Below are 21895 nucleotides of genomic sequence, written 5' to 3' on the forward strand. Positions count from 1 at the left end.
AAATGACCTTGGAGTAAAAAGCTTACATTTATTTATGATGAATGATTGTGCTGTCTAGCCTGTACAGTGATGCTAGTGCCATTTTTTGCCAGTTATTTTCCATTTCTGGCTGTTATTGTTAGCAACTATATAACTGATATGCATATGCGAATTATAAATGCATATAATGCATCATTTAAATGATCTTACTTCTCTACTGAAGTGGAAGGCAAAATGAATAACCTGGAAAGCGTTCGTGTTACTCATTGCATTTAAAATCAGGTTAAAACTGAATTTATAAGATAGCAAGGAAATCAACAAACAATGCATCAATATTTAATGATGTGTCTGTCGAACGTCTTTCTAAAGATCATAGATCTGAGACTAATGAAATAATAATTGAGCTTCTCTTTAAACAGAATCAATAACCTCACCTTGTTATCCTTTTGACCTTTGACCTTCTACCCACTGTATACACTGAATACATTTGTCGAGTGGAACAGTCTACCACCATCTCCATTCAAATTGGAATTGTGTGTTTTTTTCCTCCAGATGTGTTTACATTTGGAATTTCCTGACTGATCGATGATAAAACAATTAATTAAAGTGATCGGAAGACTTGGACATGCGTCTGATTCGATTGCTGTCATTCTGGCACAATTGACCCCCCCCCTATGGAGAACGGGCTTGGATTCCTCCAATCAATCTGTCCTTCGTGTACAGCATCAGCGGGAGACGCCGGGTCTGGCTTTCATTCCGGTAGAAACAGGAGTGTCTCCTTCCCATCTCGGTTCACCTTCACGGCGGTTTAGTATGCCGCCACCGGCTCGTGTTCCTGCCCAGGCGCGCTCCTCCGATTCAGCAACAGTCACAAAGTGGACAAGCCGTTTGGTTTAAGGTTTCAATTAATCACCCCCAGGTCCGCGTTGGACCCTCTTAAGGATTTTCCCTGAAAACCATGATGCAGCAAAACTACTTTATATTTAAATTAAGAAGATGTGGGCTCATGGGTGCTCAGGCGGCCACTAAAGCAAGTGATTGGACGAAGCAGGCTGTTCTGGGGCCGATAATACAGCCAATTCGCTCTTATCAACACACACAGAAAAAGAGCTGAAATTAATATTCTCATTTTCTGAACTGTTCAGTTAGCCCCCAATTAATCTGTCCATTATGAAAGGGAAAATAGGTTTACTGTTAAACTGGGCAAGTGCCTGTTGTCGATTAAAAAAAAATGGAAAAAGTCAGCTAAAGAAGGGGGGAAATCGAAGCAAAGGGTTTTTTTATGCATTCCACCCACCTGCCACGTCTCTCTTTCTGTCATCGCTGGGATAATTAAACTGATCCAGCAGAGCAGCGGCCCTGGTGATGACCTGCCGCTCCTCCTCAGCCCACCCACCTGCCATTCTGGGCGATGACCACAGCGTCCGCCCTGCGGCTGGAAGGATCGATGTCGATTCCGTTGCCCTGTTTTTGTCTCTCTGTGTGTTGCCTAATAATGGCTAGGCCATGCATATATGTGCAACATTACTTATGCTTGGCTAAGTGAATTAGCCCAAAACTGAGTCCATCTGGTGCGCTAAAAATGGAGGGTGGGAGGGGGGAAAAAAAACGATGATTTGCATTTTCATTTGCATGGGCTTTTTGGCTCAGATGTGACAAAAGTTACTGACAATCTGCACATAATATAGAGCAATTCCCCTGGTTTAAGGGCGCTCCTTTGACTCCTCGGAGCCTGAATGTTTGATTTGTTTGTTGGGCCTTACAATGGAAGCCAGGCATGGCAAATGAATGCAGTGCCTTCTGCTCCCCTCACTTATCACTTTAATTTGATTAGTGACCTGGTGACCGTGAATGTGTCCGACCCTCTTCATTCATGTCCCACCAGGGTTGGGCCGCGTCACGAGAACCGCCGCCCACCCTTCCGTCCCCGGCGCTGGCTGTCATGTTGGCGTACACGGGGGGAGGACAACGTGATTAATGGCCGAGCTCGTGGCCATTGTCTGCCCCATGGTGACTGGATAAGGGACCCTCCCCTCCTGTGGTGTGGTGTGTGTGTGTGTGTGAGTTGACGTGCATGCATGTGCGTGTGTGTGTGTGTAAGTGTCCGCTGTTCCAGGAACAGTTGGCCGGGTGGAGCGTGGACTCAAGGTCTTAGTTTTACTAAATAGACAGAAACAGCCTCTTGTTAGGAAGAATATATTCATATTATTCCTAAACCGTTTTTTAAAACCAACTGGCTGTACTGGTTCAAAGCACAAGTTTATCAAGTCAAATTTATCACAACATGTAGTTATAGTTATACTTATATTTAAGAGATATATATATACAAACTCTTAATTAATTAAAAGGTCATCTGTAGCCGATTTCTTTTATATTTAGCTGATAATTTGCCCTCATTTGTTCTATGATGAAATATTTCTATTATCTAGGATGATTGTGAAAATCACAAGATCTCTCAACGAACCTAGAAAACATTTCTGGAAAGTAATTAATATGTATGCTGGTTATAAAACATCATCCATAAACTTGTTGTTGGTTTCTTTATGCCACCTTGATGACTTTTCGGGTTCAGCTTGTTAACCCTCGCCGGCGTACGTGAGCGTCCGTTTAACGTTTCTTAACACGCCGCCACCATTAATAAACCTGCAGCTCCCTGTCCCGCTAATAACGTTCCCTGTTATTAATAGAAATGAGCGATTGGCCTGCCAGCATTCCCAGCAGGTTTATCTGAAGCTTCATTTCAGGTTTTTTTTTTGTTAAAATGAAAAGTCTGAATATTAAAGTGAGGGTGAAATAATTAGCAGGAACAAAATATTGTGGGAACTATTAAATTTTTTATTAGTCTGATGTGAATGATATTTCACCCAGAAAAAGAAATGTTTTATTTTTATTTCTGAATGAGAAGTCTGTATTATTCTGGAACTGACATGACCCCTGCCTCTTGGGTTTCTTCCTTCCTGATGCGAACAAAACAGTTGTGTGGAGAAGGGGGCCAGATGGACGCCGCTCTGTTTCTTGCCGATCGTATAACTCTGGCAGCAGATGAGTTGTGGCAATTCTAGAAACTTTGCCGCGGCTGGGTAGTTAGTTCCACCTTCCTCTACATAGTTTCTACCATTTACATGTACGGCATTTATCAGACGCCCTTATCCAGAGCGACTTACAATCAGTATTTACAGGGACAGTCCCCCCCCTGGAGAAACTTAGGGTTAAGTGTCTTGCTTAGGGACACAATGGTAGTAAGTGGGATTTGAACCTGGGTTTTCTGGTTCATAGGCGAGTGTGTTAACCCACTAGGCTACTACCAGTTGGGTCCGCTTCAGCACGCTCATGTCCTGTTTGTGCAATTCCATAGCATACATTACGACTATACGTTTAACCTCAACACCACCCGGATGGAGTATATCAAGTCACCTCAGCCATACACAATAAAGCAAAGTCCAAATCACGGCCTACTGAAGCACAGGTCAACAGTAGGGCTAAATAGGAGGGCAATAAATCCACCATACACTTTAAATCCTGAAGCTGTATAAAGGGGGGAAACATTAACCTGTATCTGTAATCTGTAATCATCTATATATTATCATTAATGAGTGCATATATGCAATTGGTAAACATTGAACAGTATTTTCAGTTTTGGACATCCAGAAAGCCAGTGTTCAGCAATGATGTGCATATTGCACTGAGAATAAAACAGTAAGGGTCACATGTTCCTGGTGCAAATATAAAAAATAGTTCACCCGTCGGAAGTATTGAATTAAAGTGCTGATAATCTGCGTGTTTGTGTGCTAGTGGGCGTGGTCACTGACATATCCTGTGTACACCGGGTTTTAGGAATGTAGAGAAGGGAGGGAAAGGGAGGAGACGTATGATGTGTGAGAGCTGCCAATCAATGGCTACAGGCTCCTCCCCCCTTTAACCTTTATGTTTCTGATTAACATTAAAGTTCATTTTCTGAGTGGGTAGAGTGGGTAGTTAGTTCCTCCTTGCTCTACATAGTTTCTACCAGTTTATTTCTGTTAATACGGTAAACACGTCTATTATAGTGCAGAGAGAGAAAAGAAAGTAAAAGAGAAAAAAAAAAGAATTCTAGATTTTTTGGTGTTGAGTGGAATGAGCTTAGATCACGGCGCTGATAGTCTCTTCTTCCTGCTGCTTCCTGTCTCTTGGTGATCCCTCTGTCATCTCAGAGGGAGGAATCGCTCCCAATTACAGTCGGAGCTCCGCAGCCGCCACCCGACGACAGACTTCCCCTCCTGCGCTCCACGCCCCGCCGCCCATTTTACTGTCAAATCCCACCGAGTCTTTTGCATTTGTTGTTGCAGTCAGACGCACATTTTTTTGGTACCCTTTTCTCTTCTGATTGCACTCAGATCCTGAGCTCCTCGCTGCCTGACTCTTTTAATTTCTGTTGGGAGCAAGCCGCAGTAGACCAAGGGCCCTAAAGGGAGATTTGAGGGGTTAATTGGGATATCGGCTGGAGGAATCTCATTATGCACCGCTCAGGAACAGAACTCTGGTTAAAACGGATCAATTTCTCCCCATTTCATCATCGGTGACACATGTGTATTGAAGTTAGGCCGTCAAAATCGGAATATCAGAAGTTGATTTGAAATGAATAAGGTGCTGATGGTTCGTAAACTGGAGTTTTCTCTCTATATATGAAAAATTGCTGTGCCTTATAAACCCCCCTTTCACCTACTTTCCCTACAACCAGATGATCCTGGAGAGATTTGCCCTTCTACACCCTGTCTGACATCCGCTTCCTGTTTCCTGCCTTTCATTTACCAATCCTACGTTTTATGGCACTAGGATTTATTTTAGATATTTTTTTTTTTTTTAATGATTATCACTTTTCCTTGTATTTTTTTTGGAGTAAATGTGTCTGTTTGATTCTGTTTCATACGGCCTGGTCAGGTTTTAAGCATCATAGAGCACTGGATTAGACTGGCTTATATCATTAGAGCTATTTGTGGATCACTGAATTGAAATAAGTTTTAGTGGATTTATAAAAAAAACAATCAAAAAAACGCACCAACAATAATAACAATAAATACGAAGTAGATCCCTCCCTTGCACCACATGCCCACTATCCAGCTTTAATTTCTGTGAAGGCAAAACAGATTTACTTGAATCCTTCCTAGGAACTTTTCTTAGCAGATGGCATAATCTAAACGTGGCGACACAATTTTTTGCCCCTGTTCTCCTGAGACATCAATGCAGACCAGTTCATTCAGAGCCACCGGATCAGTAATATTACACCCCAAACCTTTCACATTTTACAGGAAACACTTCACCCCGAGAGGAAATAAGGCAAAATAGCGTTTAATTGAATCATTTCAGCATTACTACAATTTTTTTATTGCACAAGCTCTGCATGGCCTCTTCATGGTGAATGACCAATCATAGATGTTGTCATTCATGCTGATGTGATTGCCCTCTTCTGACTGCGAGCTGCTTTCAAAGCAACAACATGAGGAAGCAGAGGGAATAAACACAGAAAAATAAACCACAACAGGCCACAAAAGTGCTTTCTAAAAATTTTGTATGAAACACAGAAATCTTTCCATAGCCAAACTGCTCACATATTTTTCTGAATTTATTGTTTTTTGCATGCATTTCCCTTTTGTTTTGATCTTCTTTCACACATCTGACTGTCTGAATCAGATATGTTCTGCAGATTCAGGGCTGAGTTCCAGTAGGAGGGCAATGATGCAAACAGGTTTTTGGAAAGGATTGGTTTTAAAGAAAATAATGTGCAATTTATGATTCATAGATTCATTTATTTAGCCCTAGTTAATGGAAACACAGCCAAAACGTACATTAACTGGATCTGAAGCAGCTGTAACAGTTGGAGGTTTGGAGGTTTCTGCAGTATTTCTTTTTGACTTTTGCTTGAAAATATTTGTGTAATTGTAGGGTTTTTTTGTAGCCTCTTTTTCCCTTCTTGGAATTAATCTGATCGTTTCCGGCGTATGTCTCTTGTCCCTCCAGTTGGACATTATGTTTTACCCGCTAGTATAAATGGTGGAAATTATCCCTCAGGATAGTCACATGGTCTTAATCAGACATTACATGGACTGTCAGGGTCACACAGTGCCTCCTTCTCACATTCAGCCCTGCTGTTCCTGCTGTTCCTAAAATATTCAGATGATGTTGGTTCTCCTTCATGTCAGTGTCTCCTCAGCACAAGTCCTCCTCTTTTTGGGGAATGCAGTACCCTAGAATCGCTCCGAATAGAACCAGTGAACATCTCTTTGTTCTGAGTGGCGCCGCTGGGCTGGACCTGAGGTCCAGCATGATAAAGAGCGACAGGCCCCTGACACCGGTGAAACCCTCCGCCCGTCCCTTCCCGGGCAGGCCCTCCCACGCCGGGGTTGCGGTTGTTTGTTGTGGGGGAGTCTGGTGTCTGGTGCGGTGGAGGAAGTGCTCCGTGGGGAAGTGAAATTTCACAGCGCCGCATTCAGCTAAAGGTCAGGCTGTCAGAGGGCGTTCGCAGGTCTAATGGATCTTTATTTCAAACCCCACCGCCTCCAGGCGCACGGTACCTCTGCCTCAATTTCACTCAGAGGGAGGTGAATCGTAAGCAACTGTGACACAAGCAAAAGGCCCCGACATCCGCGCCTCGGCCCTCAGAAAAAAGATGTCTTGTCTCGCAACACCTGTGCGTGTTCGGGCGTCAGGGGAGCCGTCGCTCTTAAGTGGAGTGGAGAGCCGAGTGGCTGGTAGTGCCGCGGGAAGTGTAACCACTCGGAGAGATGGGAAATATGATAGGGGGGGACTTTCCCTGAGGGCCAGAAGTGCTGATCGGAGTGTCACGTCTTGCACCGGTGACACGGCGTGGAGTGACGCAGTGCGGCTAGGCCATGCGGGGGTCATGGAGCAACTATCTCTTCCTTCTTCGCTGGAGACAGGGGGCTGGAGTTGTCAAAGTGATGGGATGAGAAACACATGAATGTGGGGTGGTAGTAGCCTAGTGGGTAACACACTCGCCTATGAACCAGAAGACCCAGGTTCAAATCCCACTTACTACCATTGTGTCCCTGAGCAAGACACTTAACCCTTATTTGCTCCAGGGGGGACTGTCCCTGTAACTACTGATTGTAAGTCGCTCTGGATAAGGGTGTCTGATAAATGCTGTGAATGTAAATGTGTTGATGCCCTGATGCAGTAGGCCTGCATGCAACCGTTCCCTTTATACTTGAATTGTTTTATGTGCACCCCTTGATTTGTGCCTGAGGTTGCAAGCTCAGAGTCTGCAGCTCTCACCCGCTCCCTGCTGAGTCAGAGTGAGTTGCTTTTAAGGCACTTCCCACCGTTTTCTTTGTTCTGTTGGGTGTGGACCAAAACCACCTCCGTGAGACCCTCTGTGAAGAGGTGGTCTTGTTGTGGTCCTAAACAATGATGTCACCCCCAGCTATGAATGTAACAAACGTATTATAAACGATGTTTGCGTGTTCTAGTTATATTTGCAGTTCAAGTTATGCAAGTGTTGACATGTGAATGCATGTGAATTCTACTGTTCTACTGTTGACGTGTAGCCTGGGATAATGTCCAGATAATTACTGCCGACCACAAGAAATTAACTATAACCATGCATCAAATTGGTCTGCATAGCTGTCGTCCCAGGAAACCTTCTTAATATGATACACAAGACTGACCTGCCTTAAGATTCACATAAAATCTAATTTCACATTTGAACCAATTTCATAGTTTAAATTTGGTTCAGGCTAAACAAGTGTGTTAAGAGCATTTCCCTGAATGGTTCTGCAGGGACGTCATCATGTTGATCTGATAAAAGGCCACCAGGAGACACGCCACCTTTTAAAATATAATTTCAACAGGTTGATGGATGACATGGTTTAATGTCTAACATTGAGCAAAGTCAACTAAAGAGCCATTTTCGGGCTCAAAACGCACTGTTTCCAAATTATGACGCGGACGCAATCAGTCCGCCTTTCTTGCTATTTGCTTATGGCGGACGCGTGTTTGGTGGGAGCAAGGTCTGCAGTGTCACTGTGACACCAGTCACTTTGTCCATGTGAATAATTCAGAAGTGCTCGCTGTGAGGCCTGGCCGCGTTGCACTGCCTTGCCGGCGCCTCCTGCTAATTTGTATTAATGTCAGATCATTTCTCGGCGGAGATAGATGTGCGCATGGAGTTTGTGCTGCCAGGCAAGAAATTGGATTCATTAAGAAGACAGGAGGTAGTTGGGTTTGGCGCCTAATAATTTCAGGTCATTGATTCAACGTGGACACGGGAGGGGTACGGAAGGGGCCGGAAAGTTCCAGATTTTAAGCGCCTCCTGTGGAAGTTGAAAGATGCGTGCCTGATCACATGACATGCAGCAGTGGTCCCGGGGTTTCAGGTGACGCGTGGCGAGATGAATGCGCTAGAAGTGAACGTTTCACGTGGCGACTGATGATCTCCTTCCAGAAACTTCTGAGTTTGCCGTCGCCGGCGACTCCTTGGTTTCGATAAAAGGATATAGAAACGAGCCATGAGCTCAGCCGCCGGGACGCGTATCTGCACTTCACAGGCCGGTTTTGGCAGCGGCGCGTTCGTAGTGGGAGGGCCGCTGTAGGCTCAGGGCTTTGGCTTCTGACCTCAATTGCGCACCGCTCTTAGAAGACATTAAATATGAGGGCCCTCTTTGATGTGCAAGATGTCTTGGATGGGTTACAAGTGAGCAGGAAAGGCAAATGCCTCATTAGAAGTGTTTATTTTCTCCTCCGCCGTTTTATTTTGGAAAGTCTGGTTTGTGCCGCAGGAAATGGATCTAAACAAATGCAGGGATTTGCGGAGAGGGGGAACTCACGGCAGAGGTTTCGCGGGAATAGTCTGGCGGGGAGTATCGCCACAAGGTTGGTGTAAGGTCCAAGATCAGAGAGAAAAACGAGCTCAGAATCCAAAGTAGAGAAAACGATAAGGCCAAACTCTTTAAAAAAAAAAAAATTCACATATGTTTTCTATATGTTTAAATTGTTTTCATTCACATATAATTTATCATGTTGTATTTCTTCAGATTTTCTCCATATGATACAAGCGGCCAAGCAGTTGAAGGAATTGTTCTAGCGCATGTCATAAAATCTGAATATTGTTTTACTTCGTAAAGGTAAACCTCATAAATTCTATACAGTTAAAAAAAAACAACTTTTTCACCATATTAATGTTTTTCAGATGTGCTAGTATACTTCCATCTTTGTTTTACATTTCTGCCCTTTCCCCCCCTTTGGCCCTGGTTGCACCTGACCTCTGTGACCCATGGGCATTCACGGGTTTCAATGGTGTGGCTTTAACGATTCTGTTTGTGCTCACAGAGAGGTCAGATGGTTCTTCACGGTCAGATAAAGACCTCTGTTCTGTCCTTCAAACTGCCCTCCTGGTCTGTAGACGAGTAAAAGAAGAAAAAATCTCTCTGTCGAGATGGAGGTTATGTTCGGAGGAGGGATTAAATGATGCAAAGGTGGAAAACCGAAGTGAGGGTGCGAGGATCGATACCGTCTCGAAGTGACTAAGCAGCAGTCGTTACAATTTCACTTATCTTGGTTGCTGGTAGGGAGCTCCATGTAGGCTGAAAAGTACACAGAGTGAGCTTCATCTCCTTTCATTTCATCTTTTTGTGCAGATGAACCTCATTTCACCTTGTGGGATGTAAAAATAAATAAATAAAAAAAATAAAGTACATATTCAGGCTAAAATGAGTTTTTTCCCCCCTGTAGCAGCTGCTTCGAAACTTCTGAGGAGTCATTAGTTGCGGGGAGTAATTTACTCCGAGCAGAAGCCTCATCAATATCGGACACACACTTCGGGGAGCAGGAGGTACACGGAGAACCGCTCCCGGCTAATGAAATTGCAGCGATCGTGTCGGTGCAACGCAGCCCAGGCTCCTCGAGTCCAGAACAATCCTGGATTGATTTAGATGAGCTGCATTTTTCTAATCCAGTTGCCTTCAAAAGGCTTTGCTTAGGAGCGTGGCCTGCAGCGCTCCAGTCTCGCAAGCGGCCATGGTGCTTTAGCATGCGTCAGAAGATATGCAGCGCATCCGGAAAGTATTCACACTTTTTCCACATTTTGTTGTGTTACAGCCTACACACAACACCCCATAATGACAACGTGAATAAAGTTGATGAGCCTTTACTCAATACTTTGTCAATGAACCTTTGGCTTTTTTGAATATGATGCCACAAGCTTGCCACGCATATCTTTGGACAGTTTGGTCCATTCCTCTTTACAGCACCTCTCAAGCTCCATCAGGTTGGATGGGAAGCGATGGTGCACATTTTAAGTTCTCTCCAGAGATCTGGCTGGGCCACTCAAGGACATTTACCGAGTTCTCTTGAAGCCACATCTTTGATACCTTGGCTGTGTGTTTAGGGTCATCGTTGCACTGATGAATCTGATGATGAGTGCTCTGGAGCAGGTTTTCATGCAGGACGTACATTGCTGCAGTCATCTTTCCCTCTATCCTGACTGGTATCCCAGTTCCTGCAGCTTAAAAAACATCATAACAACATGATGCTGCCACCACCATGCTTCACTGTAGCAATGATATTGGCCTGGTGAGAAGTAGAAGTTTAAGAAGTGGTTTCTGCCTGGTGGTTTCGAACTGCCACTTTCAGATGATGGAGGCCACTGTGCTCATTGGGACCTTCAAAGCAGCAGAAATTGTTCTTTAACCTTCTTCAGATTTGTGCTTTGAGATAATCCTGTCTCAGAGTTCTGCAGACAGTTCCTTTGACTTCAAACTTGGTTTGTGCTCTGACATAAACTGTCAACTGTGGGACCTTATTTAGACAGGTGTGTGTCTTTCCAAATCATGTCCAATCAACTGGTATTTCCTCAGGTGAACTCCAATTAACCTGCAGAAACATCTCAAGGATCATCAAGAGAGACAGGAGGCACTTGAACTCAATTTTGAGGCTGTGAATACTTACATAGATGTGCTTTCTCAGTTTGTTTATTTTTAATAAATTTGCCAAAACCTCAAGTAAACTTTTTTCACGCTGTCATTATGGGATGTTCTGTGTAGAATTCTGAGGAGAAAAATGCATTTAATCAATTTTGGAATTTTCCTATTTATATATTTGTGTATACACACACACACACACACACACACAAACACTGAAGGGCCTTGGCTTTACATGATTTGGACTGTTTTAAAAAAGCAAAAGGTAGCGAAAGGATTTGGCTTGGGATAGTTAAGAACCTGCATTTGAAATGTGAGGGATAAAAGTGGATTTACCGTGAAAAATGACAGACCAGCTACAGGGTTCTCCATAAAAACATAAGGGGATTTTATTCTAAATAAAGGTATTTATAGATGCACTAGTCCTTTAGATCTATTGACCATTGTTTAATCTGCATTTTGTCTACTTTTTAGTGGTTTGACAGATTTGGTTGCAATTAAAGGACAATTAGAAGCTATGTTGGGTTGCTTAAATCTTGCTTTCAGCCTAATTCTGGCTTACTGTTGTGCACCGGATTACAGCAGGGGCCGACCTCAGAAAACAGCCCTTTGGTGCATGGGTGGTGTATAGAAATGAATTATTATCGTCATCGTTCACATGCATCCAGCTCCTTTTCGCCATTATTATTACGAGCATAATGCATTGCGGCTGTTTGCGTACATTCAGAGCCGACCTGATATATTTAGAGCTTGTGGCTCGTCAGCGTATACTTAAAGCTTGGATTGAGTGTGCTGCTTTTAGTGCTGTAATTAAAACATTGTGTGTGTATGTGAGAGTGAGAGAGAAAGGTTGAGATTGAGATTCTCCATCAAATCTACTGTTAAGTCTGTGCCATGTGTGAGGCCAAGGATGAAGGAACGGCCGCCACTTCTCCCTGTCTGGAGCCGTCTCGGTCTTTGTGCCCGAAGCTGGCATGGTGACAGGCGGCCCCAGCAGGGCCCGAACCACCCTCCGCATGGTAGCTAGTCATTAGATACACCTCTCCTTGTCGCCACGAGGTACATCAGAACTCGGCGTCGCATTTCTCCATTGGGCTCATTCGGCGCCGCAGCCTCTCCCACTGATCCGTCCCAGCCTGGCCAATCAGATAAGACCTTCACAAAAGTTCACTCTGAGCCTGAAGCGGATGTTGCACTGAACCTTCGGGTCTTTATGGTGAAGTGTCAACGTCGCACTTGATCATAAAACCGGTGGTGAGAATAAAGGGCCAGCAGCTGATTTTTATCCACTTTTATTTCTGCAATATGACCAATATCTGATTCATATTCAAGTGTGTATGAAAAAAAGTTAAGTCACCGATTTTATTCTTTTAAAAAGCTAAATACATTAAGCATTGGATCAAGGCACATACAAGACTGGCCAAAGGGCATACAATGCACTTTGGTCTTCAGTTATAAAGAACAATTAAGTTGTGGCAACATAAAAGTGGTTTAAATTGGGAAGAAATACAAACAATACTTATTATTTAAAAGAACAGGAAAAAAAATTGACACTTTGTATTCCAAAAAAAGAAGCCAAAATGTTATTCTTACCATTATTGTTTTTTTTTTACTTTTTCTGCCCAGAATACATTAATTTCATTGGGCTACGTTAACAATGGCGTACGGTACACTTTACTGGCGTAGTGTTCCCTCGGTGGAGATTCGATTCAGCCTCTCTACCCTGGTTTAGCGTAAGCTAGCCGTCCCTTGGTAATGATCTGTGTGCTTGATTTGCCACGCCGAGGCATGGGAGTTCCTGACCGGACTCTGTGCTGTGGTCGTCCCTCCGCAAGTGAAAGCGAAGCCCCCAGGAGCAGAGCGACCTCCCCCTCCCCTCCGCTCCGCTCCGACCTAAACCAGAATTCCGAGGTCGACGCCTCGGGTTTCCGTGACACCACACTGTATGCTCTGTGTTCCTCCTCCAAAAAAATTGCTGTTCTTTCTTGCTCCCTCCCTCCCTCCGCTTATTGAATCAGCTGTGCCCTATTTCCCCATAGATACTCATTATGGTTCCTTTTTTCTTCTTCTCCTATCCATTTGTTTTTCTGACGGAAACGTAGCGAAAAGAACGACCTGTGCTTATACTACAAGGTTCTCTAAAATCTGATTGTTCAACACAGCAATGAAAACCCACTTTCACAGTTGACAAGTCATCATATCTCAGTAGAGCACAAAGTATTTTTTTAATTGGTCGGAAACCTTAAGCAAAGAAATACAGTACAAATGACTACAAATTCTCTAAAATATAGAACTGCACTTGGCATCTGCGTACACCGGCTGCTTGGTGGCGGCCTGCAATTTCGATGCTCCTCCTTTTTAATAAATTGTCCTTAAATATAAATTATATGGCAAATGTACACAACATTGCTTTCTCAGTCCTATAGATCCAGTGTGTTGCAAAAGATCAACAACTCTTCAAGTCACTCGTCCACGATAAAACTGTCTTTTTTTGTGTTTTTATCGGTGCATCCGAGTATCATGAATGAGAGTGGTCTGAATCTGGTATTCCACTGTCTCTGAAACTCCTGTTATTCATGTTATTTTCATTGTGCGGGCTCTTGTAAAGGCTCACACCGTTGGGCGGGAAGATTGTGTGTATCACAAACTCCTCCTTGGAGACCGGAATGTGGTTTATCGGTATCATTTGAAAAGAGGTCTCTCTGATCTCCAGGATGGAGTTGTCCTTCTTTGTCCCGGCCTCTGCATAGTCGTCCTTCCTCCGGCGCCCCTTGTTGTAGGTGCAATTCCTGGAAAACAGGGAACTATTCCTGTGGACATACCAGCACACCAACGCCAGCATGATGATGGCCAAAAGTGCCACAGCCCCACCGATAATAGCAGCTAAAGGCAAACTGGAATTTTTGTAAGGCTCCTTCTCCTGCTCCCGGTTCAAGGTTGTGGTGGGGTTGTACGCTTTCAAGGAGCCGGTCTCTGTCTCTATGCAAACGGGGGTTTCGTCTGACAGGTAAAGGTTGCTAGTCTCCATGGGAACCATGCATACCCGATAGGAAGACTCGGGCTCCAGGGCGGGTGAGCAGGTACTCCGTCTTTCCCCCTGCACGATGGTCTCGGTGATGGATCCGAAGGCCGGGCTGTGGCCCAGTTTCAGCCAGCTGAGCCTCAGGGCAGTCATTGGCTGTGAGACCCTCCAGGATATGTGCACCGTCTCAGCGCTACTGGACTTTACGCTAATGGTGATGATCTTTCTGCCAGGTGTCGTGGTGCTGCGGTAGTTTTTGCTAAGATCTGGCCCCTTGACCACTGGTCTTTTAGTCACGTAAGAAGGCCACTTGCGGTACGAGAGGGTGGCAAAGTGTTGGAGACTGTGCTGGTCTCCACTGTGGGGGCTTCATCGTCTTCCGAGCAGTCGAACAGCTCCGAGGAGAGGTCCTTTATGGCCATTCCCTTGACTTTGTCCGGGCCTTGGCACATCAAGCCGCGCACGTTGACCTTGGAGGGAAGACTCCGGAGCCAATCGCGCACCCACTTCATGCGGCAGCCACAGTACCAGGGGTTGTTGCGCAGGAGCAGCTGCGTGAGGTTATCCAGGTCGTCGAAGACGCCCATCGGCAGGCTGCTCAGGTTGTTGCCCGACAGATCGAGGCGGTACAGCTGCCGCAGGAAGGCGAAGGCCCCTGCAGGTACCCGGTTGATGTGGTTGTCCTGAAGCTGTAGTTTCTCCAAGCTGGTACCCGGCAGATTGGCTGGTGGTGACGTCAGAGAGTTGCGCACCATCGACAGCTCAGTCAGGTTAATTAGGTTGACAAAAGCCATCTCCCCAATGCCCCTGTTGTTGAGCAGGTTCCCGTCCAGAACCAGGCGCTTGAGATTGATGAGGTCCTGCAGGGACTGCTCCAAGATGGAGGAGATGCGGTTGTCATCGAAGCGCAGCTCCTCGATGGTCATGGGCAGGCCTGAGGGGATGGTGCTCAGGTGATTGCGGGATAGGAAGAGCAGCCTGAGATGATTGCTGTCTCGGAAAGCCCCTTCCTCGATGCTGACTGCCGACACAGAGTTGTCATCCAGATGGAGCTCCTCTATGTACGGGATCTGTGCCAAGGAAGCATGGGTAATAGTCCGGATGTTGTTCTCTTGCAGGTGGAGCTCCTTGAGCCCCAGAGGGAGGTTAGTGGGAAACTCGTCCAGGTTGTTGCAGTACAGGTAGATTTTCTCCACCCTGACGAGCTTGCGCAGCTCTGTGGGGATGCCTGCGCTCCTGATGCGGTTGTTCTGCAGGAAAAGCACGGTGGCATCCTCTGGGATGCCTAGGGGGATGGAGGTCAGCTCTCGGTCATTGCAGTAGATGAAGGTCCCGTCGCAGCGGCACTGCGCTGGACAGGAGGAGACGAGCCGACCGGCCAGGGACAGAAGTAGTCCAGCTCTGGAGAGGAAGACGAGGAACGACTTGTACTGACAGACCATCTTGAACTCTGTCAGTTGTGCAGCGTGATTGCACAATGCCCTGGAGGGGAAGGAACAGAGGGACACATTTAATGCAAAAGACCTTTTGAGGAAACACACAAGCGTGCTCTAATAATTGCTGTTTGTTTGCGTGCTGCCTCAAGCACTTTTTTTTGGGTTCTAAGTGATTCTTTTTTCGGCACTGTGATCCCTGTTAAATTAATCAAAAGCGGCTATAAAGATTACAAGTGACGGCGGGAAATTTGGCCAAACATCCCTGCAGCATTAAGCAAAACATTTTGGGCTCCGTTTCGACCCATTTTTTTAGGAAAGGTCTTTAAAAAGAAGACGAAGAGGAAGAAGGGAAAAAAAAAACCCTCGCGTTTACAATATGAGCATAATCCAGGTGTAAACAGACACCTCTGCCTTCAGCGGAGCGTGCAGAAAAATGAGCGGCGTGAATCGAGGGCCTGTGTTTTTAATCTTTGGGCCGATGTAACGTAATAGCGGGTCCCGGTTGTTTTACACATTTCTCGGGCGAGCCTGTGCATTTCAAGGCTGCCTTTCATTGTGGCAGACTGCGAAAGGGCGAACAAAGTCGGGCCTTGTTGATTAACTGTTGTAAAAACCCGCCTGGCCTCGCCGCTGGATTTGTGTCGGAGCGGGAATGTCCGATTAGGCCCCGCTTCTTGCAGGGTGCAAAAGTGTGACAACCGATGCCTGGGTGCCAATAATTCCTTCATAAATAATGATGATGGGAATATGACTGAATTTTCTGGTCTTATATCATTATTACAAAAATGCAAAATGGAATTACAGTTCCTCACAGGCATGACGCCTTCTAACTAAAACTCTCAAAAATTAAAGATGAATTAAATTCAGTGACGTGATTCAGAACCAGCAGGGAAAATGAAATAAATATGCAGTAAATTTCTTGCAGCATGTACGTTGGATTTTGTGGTTAATGTAATATAAAGCACGGCCTGGCTTTCTTTTTCTTCGTTTTTTTTTTTCTCTCCCCGCAGTGTTTAGTGGAGTGTGGTTTTCTTTTTAATTAGACTAATACTGATTTATTGCTTCAATTACGTATTCCTGTCTTGACCTCTCATCCTGCACCTCTCATTAAAAGTTGCGGTTCGGGCGGTCGCGCAGAGAGACGCCCAGGCATCCATATTTGTCATACCTGATTTGAGAAAACCGGCAAATCCTCTCCGGCCACCAGAAATCCAGTGAGGCTTTTAAGCTCCTCTTTCTTGTTCCTTGCGGGAGGCGTTTGTCTGGGTTGTCAGGGGGGTCTCTTTGGTAATATCCTGACCCGGGCGGTGTTTGCGGAATTGATCCTTGTTTGTACTGCTGACCTCCTCTCTTGTACGCTGCCGTCCAGAGTTCATGGCATCAGCGGCTTCGCCATGGCAGATAAACCTATAAAGAAAGCGTCTCTGCCTGGAGACAAACCTCAGGCCTCCTGCTTGGCTGCAGGCATATAATATTTAAGTAAAAAAAAAAAAAAAAAAAAAAAAGATGCATGCAGAATCCCTTTAATGCGTCGCTACCATAACGGTGAACCACAAATTAAACCTCTTTGTGTTGGTCCAAAGCTCCTAGGGAAGCGGTGGGGAAAAGTGGATCCTCTCTTTCATCGGAAGAATGGGCATGGCATCAAGCTTCGAACCAGGCTCTCCGATCCAGGGCCACTTGCGAACTCCCGGCCGATGCTTATCCCAGAATGCCGCGTTCCCTCTCAGGGCTGTGGCATGAATGATAAATCCGGCCTCGTGGCGCTGAGGGAAGACCTGCTGTAACTCCGTTCCCGTGTTCCTGGGGAGCCGGCGGGTGCTCAGTTGGACGCTCCGAACCTCATGCTGGACCTGTTGGGTCGCCTGCTACCTAGAAGGCCAATCAGAGAAGGAACTCGTTAGTCATCATCTCGGCTTGTGCCATTAGCCAGCTGTGTGTGTGTGTGTGTGTGTGTGTGTGTGTGTGTGTGTGATGATAAAGAAAATGAAGCATTTGAAGATTTAGCCTCTAGGGGGAGGAGTTGTCATATGAGAACGCTCATGATCACTATCTGTGATATGGCGTTAGATCACTGTGAGATGATGAGAAAAAAACTGTGACCCTTGTCTTTTCAAACTCAACAAATAATAAAAAAAAAAAAACATTAAAATACCACCTTAATTTCTGCGAACAATGAGGTGGTAAACACGACTAAACTGGGTGAGCTAGACTGCGGGCGATGTTTTTAAATGTGTGCATCAGCCCTGTCCACCTTTAACCCCAACAGGCCCCTCCCCTCCGCACTTTCTATGGAGAAAGAATTTCTTTGCATATGAAAAGCTACAGTGGTTGAAGGCTCGTCACAATGGTGGTGGGTGGTTTCCTACAGCTTTTGCACAGTTGTCTGCTTGTGCTTTCCGTGTTCAGGTCGGCTCTGGGCTAAAACAACTCGGATTAAGCGGCGAAAAAAAAAAAAAAAAAAAAAAAAAAAGAGCGTTCCAGTCCACCGGCAACCAAACAAAAGACCAAATACTTTCCTCACACTCGTTAAAAATGTGCATAGAACATGAACGCGGCCCATCTCACTGGCTCATTAATGCAGAAGCAGCCGCCTCACCTGCAGTGCCCCCCCCCCCAGTGGCCCCCATTCGCACACTGCCTCCATTCTGCGCTGGGTACGAAAATAGCCGAAGCACAACATACAACAGGCAAGCTGCATGGTAACCCCGCCGTACCACACCAGAAGGTAAGGCGGGGTGACGCGCACCTCCACCGTTTAAACCACCGCCGCACCGCGACAAGGGAAGGATTAGGGACCTGGGCTGGATTACAGGCCCCGCAACGCTAATAACACACATCTGCCGCTGGCGTTATTAACGCCCGAAGTCGCATGTTGCATCAGCGCCCGTCTCGCACGCACACCACCAAGGGCACTAGGCTGTTCCGAACTTTCCAGGTTTCGTAGCGAGGAGCCGGTGGAGCTTTGCCATAGACATTAGAACAAAAAAAACGACCCGTTCTCTGTTCAGGCAGACTGCGTCTGAAGAGCACCGAGCGTCGTCCATTTAAGCAAGGCCTTCAGAACGCCTTAACCAGGCAGGGCTGGGTGCCAAATGCCATGTTTGATTATTTCTTTGGTTGGTTTGGCTAACTGCCTTTCTTCTCTCCTTATTTCCACATTCATCGGGTTTCAGCGAGGTGCCCCCGCTCCATTGTCCGCTACTGGGAAAGCATGAGGGCCTTGGAATCTGCTGGGATGGAGCCCGAGGAGGGAAAGCTCTTACGCTTTACTGAGTCCCTCTCGGTCCGTATTATCGGCTTTTTCATTTGGTTAAACTTTTTAAACCCCCACCGTCGCCGCCGCCGCCGCCTTCATCCAGGGGGAAAAAAGAAAAAAAAGAGAGACGTTTAGGGTGGGGGGGGTGGAACGTTCGGTGATAGATGCCATTCTCTATCTTTCTAATAAGATCCCCTCGCAGTCGGGGGATTTTTCCTAATGGCCAGACCTGCTTCTGCTCCGTTGCCCTGCACAAGTCAAGTTAAATCGAGCATTCGTCTCCTTCTGTCTTTTTTAAAGTCTGCGCGCGTGAGAGAGAGAGAGAGAGAGTCTCTGCCGAGCCGTCGACCGACCAACAAACACACGCCTCCCAGTCTACAGATTAAATCACACCAAATCCGTCAATAAACCAGAACTTAATTCAATCACATGATCAATGTTTACTGGGTTTTTAACACCGGCGACATTGGTTTTAGATTGATGAGAGGCATTTTCTGCATTGTCAGTGGGTAAGTAAAGGAAAACCAGCGATTGGCTGGTTGATCTGAATCTGAGTTTCTGTGCGAAATCGACTCGTCTCGGTCCAACCGAAAGGAAACGATTTATTTTTGCTTCTTCGTTAAATTATGGATGAAACCACCCCAGGCCAGCTCCAACCAGCTGCCTCATTTCTGTCCTACCAGTGTGTGCGCGTGTACGTGTGTGTCAGTAAACGTGTCTCGGGATCGGGTCGGGCCGAACGGACGGGCGGGTGGTGGGGGGGGTCTCTTGTTCCTTTGTGTAGGGCTGAAAAGGGAAGGTCTGAGGGCAGCTGCACAGCTTTTCCCCACTCGGAGCTGGTCGGCGTGGCTTCTAGACGCACGGTCGTGTACACACACCTCATCCGCACGGTCTCTTAATTACCACACACACCCCCCAGCATGGGTAGGGGGGGGGTCAGAGCCAGTGGACGTGAGGCCTGTGCCGATTTGGCGGTGCCGTACCAGAGGGGGGGCAAATGAAGCCTGGGACGTTTCTTGGTATAAACGTTGCTGGATGTAGTGAGCATCTTTAAGGGGCTGCATGCACTGGACCAGAATGGGCCTTCCCCGTCTGACCGCATCACGCCACACACTCTTCATATCTGCCCCAGTCCGTGTGTGTGTGTGTGTGTGTGTGGCCGGCACCAACAGGCGACCTGAGCAGGAGATTCGCGACAGGGGGGGGCGTTTGGGTTTGACACCATTTGGCGAAGATCAATGGCAGCGGTTAATTTGATCAGGTCCATTACAAGTCCTGGCTAGAGAACGTGTCCCTTTCCTGTTGTGATGCAGAAACGGGGGTCTTGCCTAATAAACACCCAGCTGCTAACATGTCACTGGAGTTTGTAAAATTAAAAAAAATATATATATATATCCAGTTATAAGGAAAACATTTTGACCATTTACGGCGCGCCACGGAGCGGTTCGGGTTTATAAGGAGTTCAAGTCCGCTGGCGCGCATCACGGGTTTAATTCGGGGCGTCGGATGTTTATTCCCTCCGCCCGTCGGGACCTTAAATTGTCTGACACGATGATAATAATAATAATAAAAACCGTAATAATACCGCCGTCTTTGCGCCCGTCAAAATGCGCAGCTGTGGGCCGGCGGCATCGGAACCAGCGGCCGCGTGTGACGGTACTTTCCGCGGCCACGTCGCGCCGCGCCGCCCCGCCGGGGACGGAGCGCAGCGGAGCCCGGTCCGCCCCTCCAGACACCGCGCCCGACGCGCCCGGGATCCCGGGTCCCTGGTGCCCCACTTTCACGGTTTCTCCCGACTTTCCCCTCGTTTTCCACTTCACGCGTTTTAATTCCCATTAAAAAATGTTGCCCGTGTGTCTGCTGCCGCGGCCGCCAGGTTAAGTGCGCGCTGTGGATGGAAGTCGAGTCCTCGCTGATGGAAAAGATGCGGACAGGAAAATCCTCCTCGCATCTGCGTTGTTGTTATTTTATTTTATTTTTTTTTCTGTGGTAAATGTGGTGCATGAATGTGGATGGAGCCCCAGTTGAGAAGCAGAACACACACTTACCTTCTGCATCAACAACTCAAATAAAAAAAAAAAAAAAAAAAACTAAACCAAAAAAAAAGGGGGGAAAATCCTTCTTCACCCCCCGAAAGAAGAATTAATCCACCAGTGGAATGAAAGAAGAGGAAGAAAGGAGGATCCAGAAGAAAAAGCCCGTCTCACGTTGAGCTCATCTCGGCCGCAGCAGCAGTGGCTTCGCTCTCTGTGCGTGTGTGTGTGTCTTCTGGCGTCCACACACACACACACACACACTCACACTCCTTTGGCTCTGAGAGGACGGGCACTGGCAGGACAGATCGGCTGCCTAGAGCGCACTACAAGTGTGAACTTACATCTGCCTCTAGCACTGCTTCAGTGGCGCGCTGACGTCACGGGTGGGCGGGCCTTCTCTAGTCTCCGCCCCCCTCCTCTCGTCTCGCTCGGTCTCGGTTGCCAGGCGCTTTGCAGTAACTCCGGCGGCCACTGAGGGGAGCAGGAGAAGGGGAGATGGTGGTGCTGGTGCTGCTGGTGAGACTGGGGGTGGTGGAGGCAGATGAGGGGATTCGTGGTAAGTGGAGGAGCCGTTGCGGTTTTCCGTCTGTTGAGAGACAGAGAGAGATAGAGAGAATATCATATTTTATGGAATGAGTTTAAATGGTGTTTGTGGGTGTGTGTGTGTGTACGTGATAAGATCCTCCTCCTTTTGATTTTTCTGTGGGTGTGTGGGTGGGTGTAAGGAACGTGAGGGAGGGATGTTTTGATGTGGGGATTTCTCCGCTCTGATGCCTGACTTTATGTTCTGTTTAATACAGAACTGTATTTGCCCCGCCCCTTCCTACCACCGACGGCTCTCAAAATACTCCGATCTGTTCACAGGGGTACAAATCAGCCTCATTTGCATGTTATCTAACGACGATGTTTGCAGAATGAAAATGAAGAAGAAATTTAACATGCAGTTAACTTAACGAATGTAAATGTGATCAGATTTTGATGGGATCAGTTACTGATTCTTCCAACACAATTAAACGCGGAACTGGAATTCCAGAATCTTGATTCATACAATTTTGGAATTTGGTGGTGCCTCAACACACTCCCCTCACCCGCTGATTTAGTTCTCCTCACTAATTGGCCCATCACTCCAGTTTGATATCTTATCCCGTCTGCCATCACTCTTCTTGTCACAAACTTCTGGCAGGCCCTCCAGAGTGAAGTGCTCGGTTGAAGGCGACCTCTGCTCATCCTCCGCGTGAAGATGAGGCCATCCT

At 46.6% G+C, this 21895-nt stretch overlaps 2 protein-coding genes across 5 annotated transcripts in view; one reads left to right on the forward strand and one right to left on the reverse strand.

Annotated features, from left to right (window-relative positions):
- The window catches only part of macrod2 (mono-ADP ribosylhydrolase 2), a 416409-nt gene that overhangs the window by 52889 nt on the left and 341625 nt on the right, over positions 1-21895 (forward strand). The window lies entirely within an intron of this gene.
- Positions 12166-16814, reverse strand: flrt3 (fibronectin leucine rich transmembrane 3). The gene is given in 3 exon segments (XM_028988156.1): positions 12166-14223; positions 14226-15393; positions 16516-16814. Coding segments are annotated over 2 exon segments (1944 nt in total). The 5' UTR covers positions 15354-15393; positions 16516-16814; the 3' UTR covers positions 12166-13407.

Source organism: Denticeps clupeoides, chromosome 8, assembly GCF_900700375.1.
Source record: "Denticeps clupeoides chromosome 8, fDenClu1.1, whole genome shotgun sequence".
NCBI classification, from domain to species: Eukaryota; Metazoa; Chordata; class Actinopteri; order Clupeiformes; family Denticipitidae; genus Denticeps; species Denticeps clupeoides.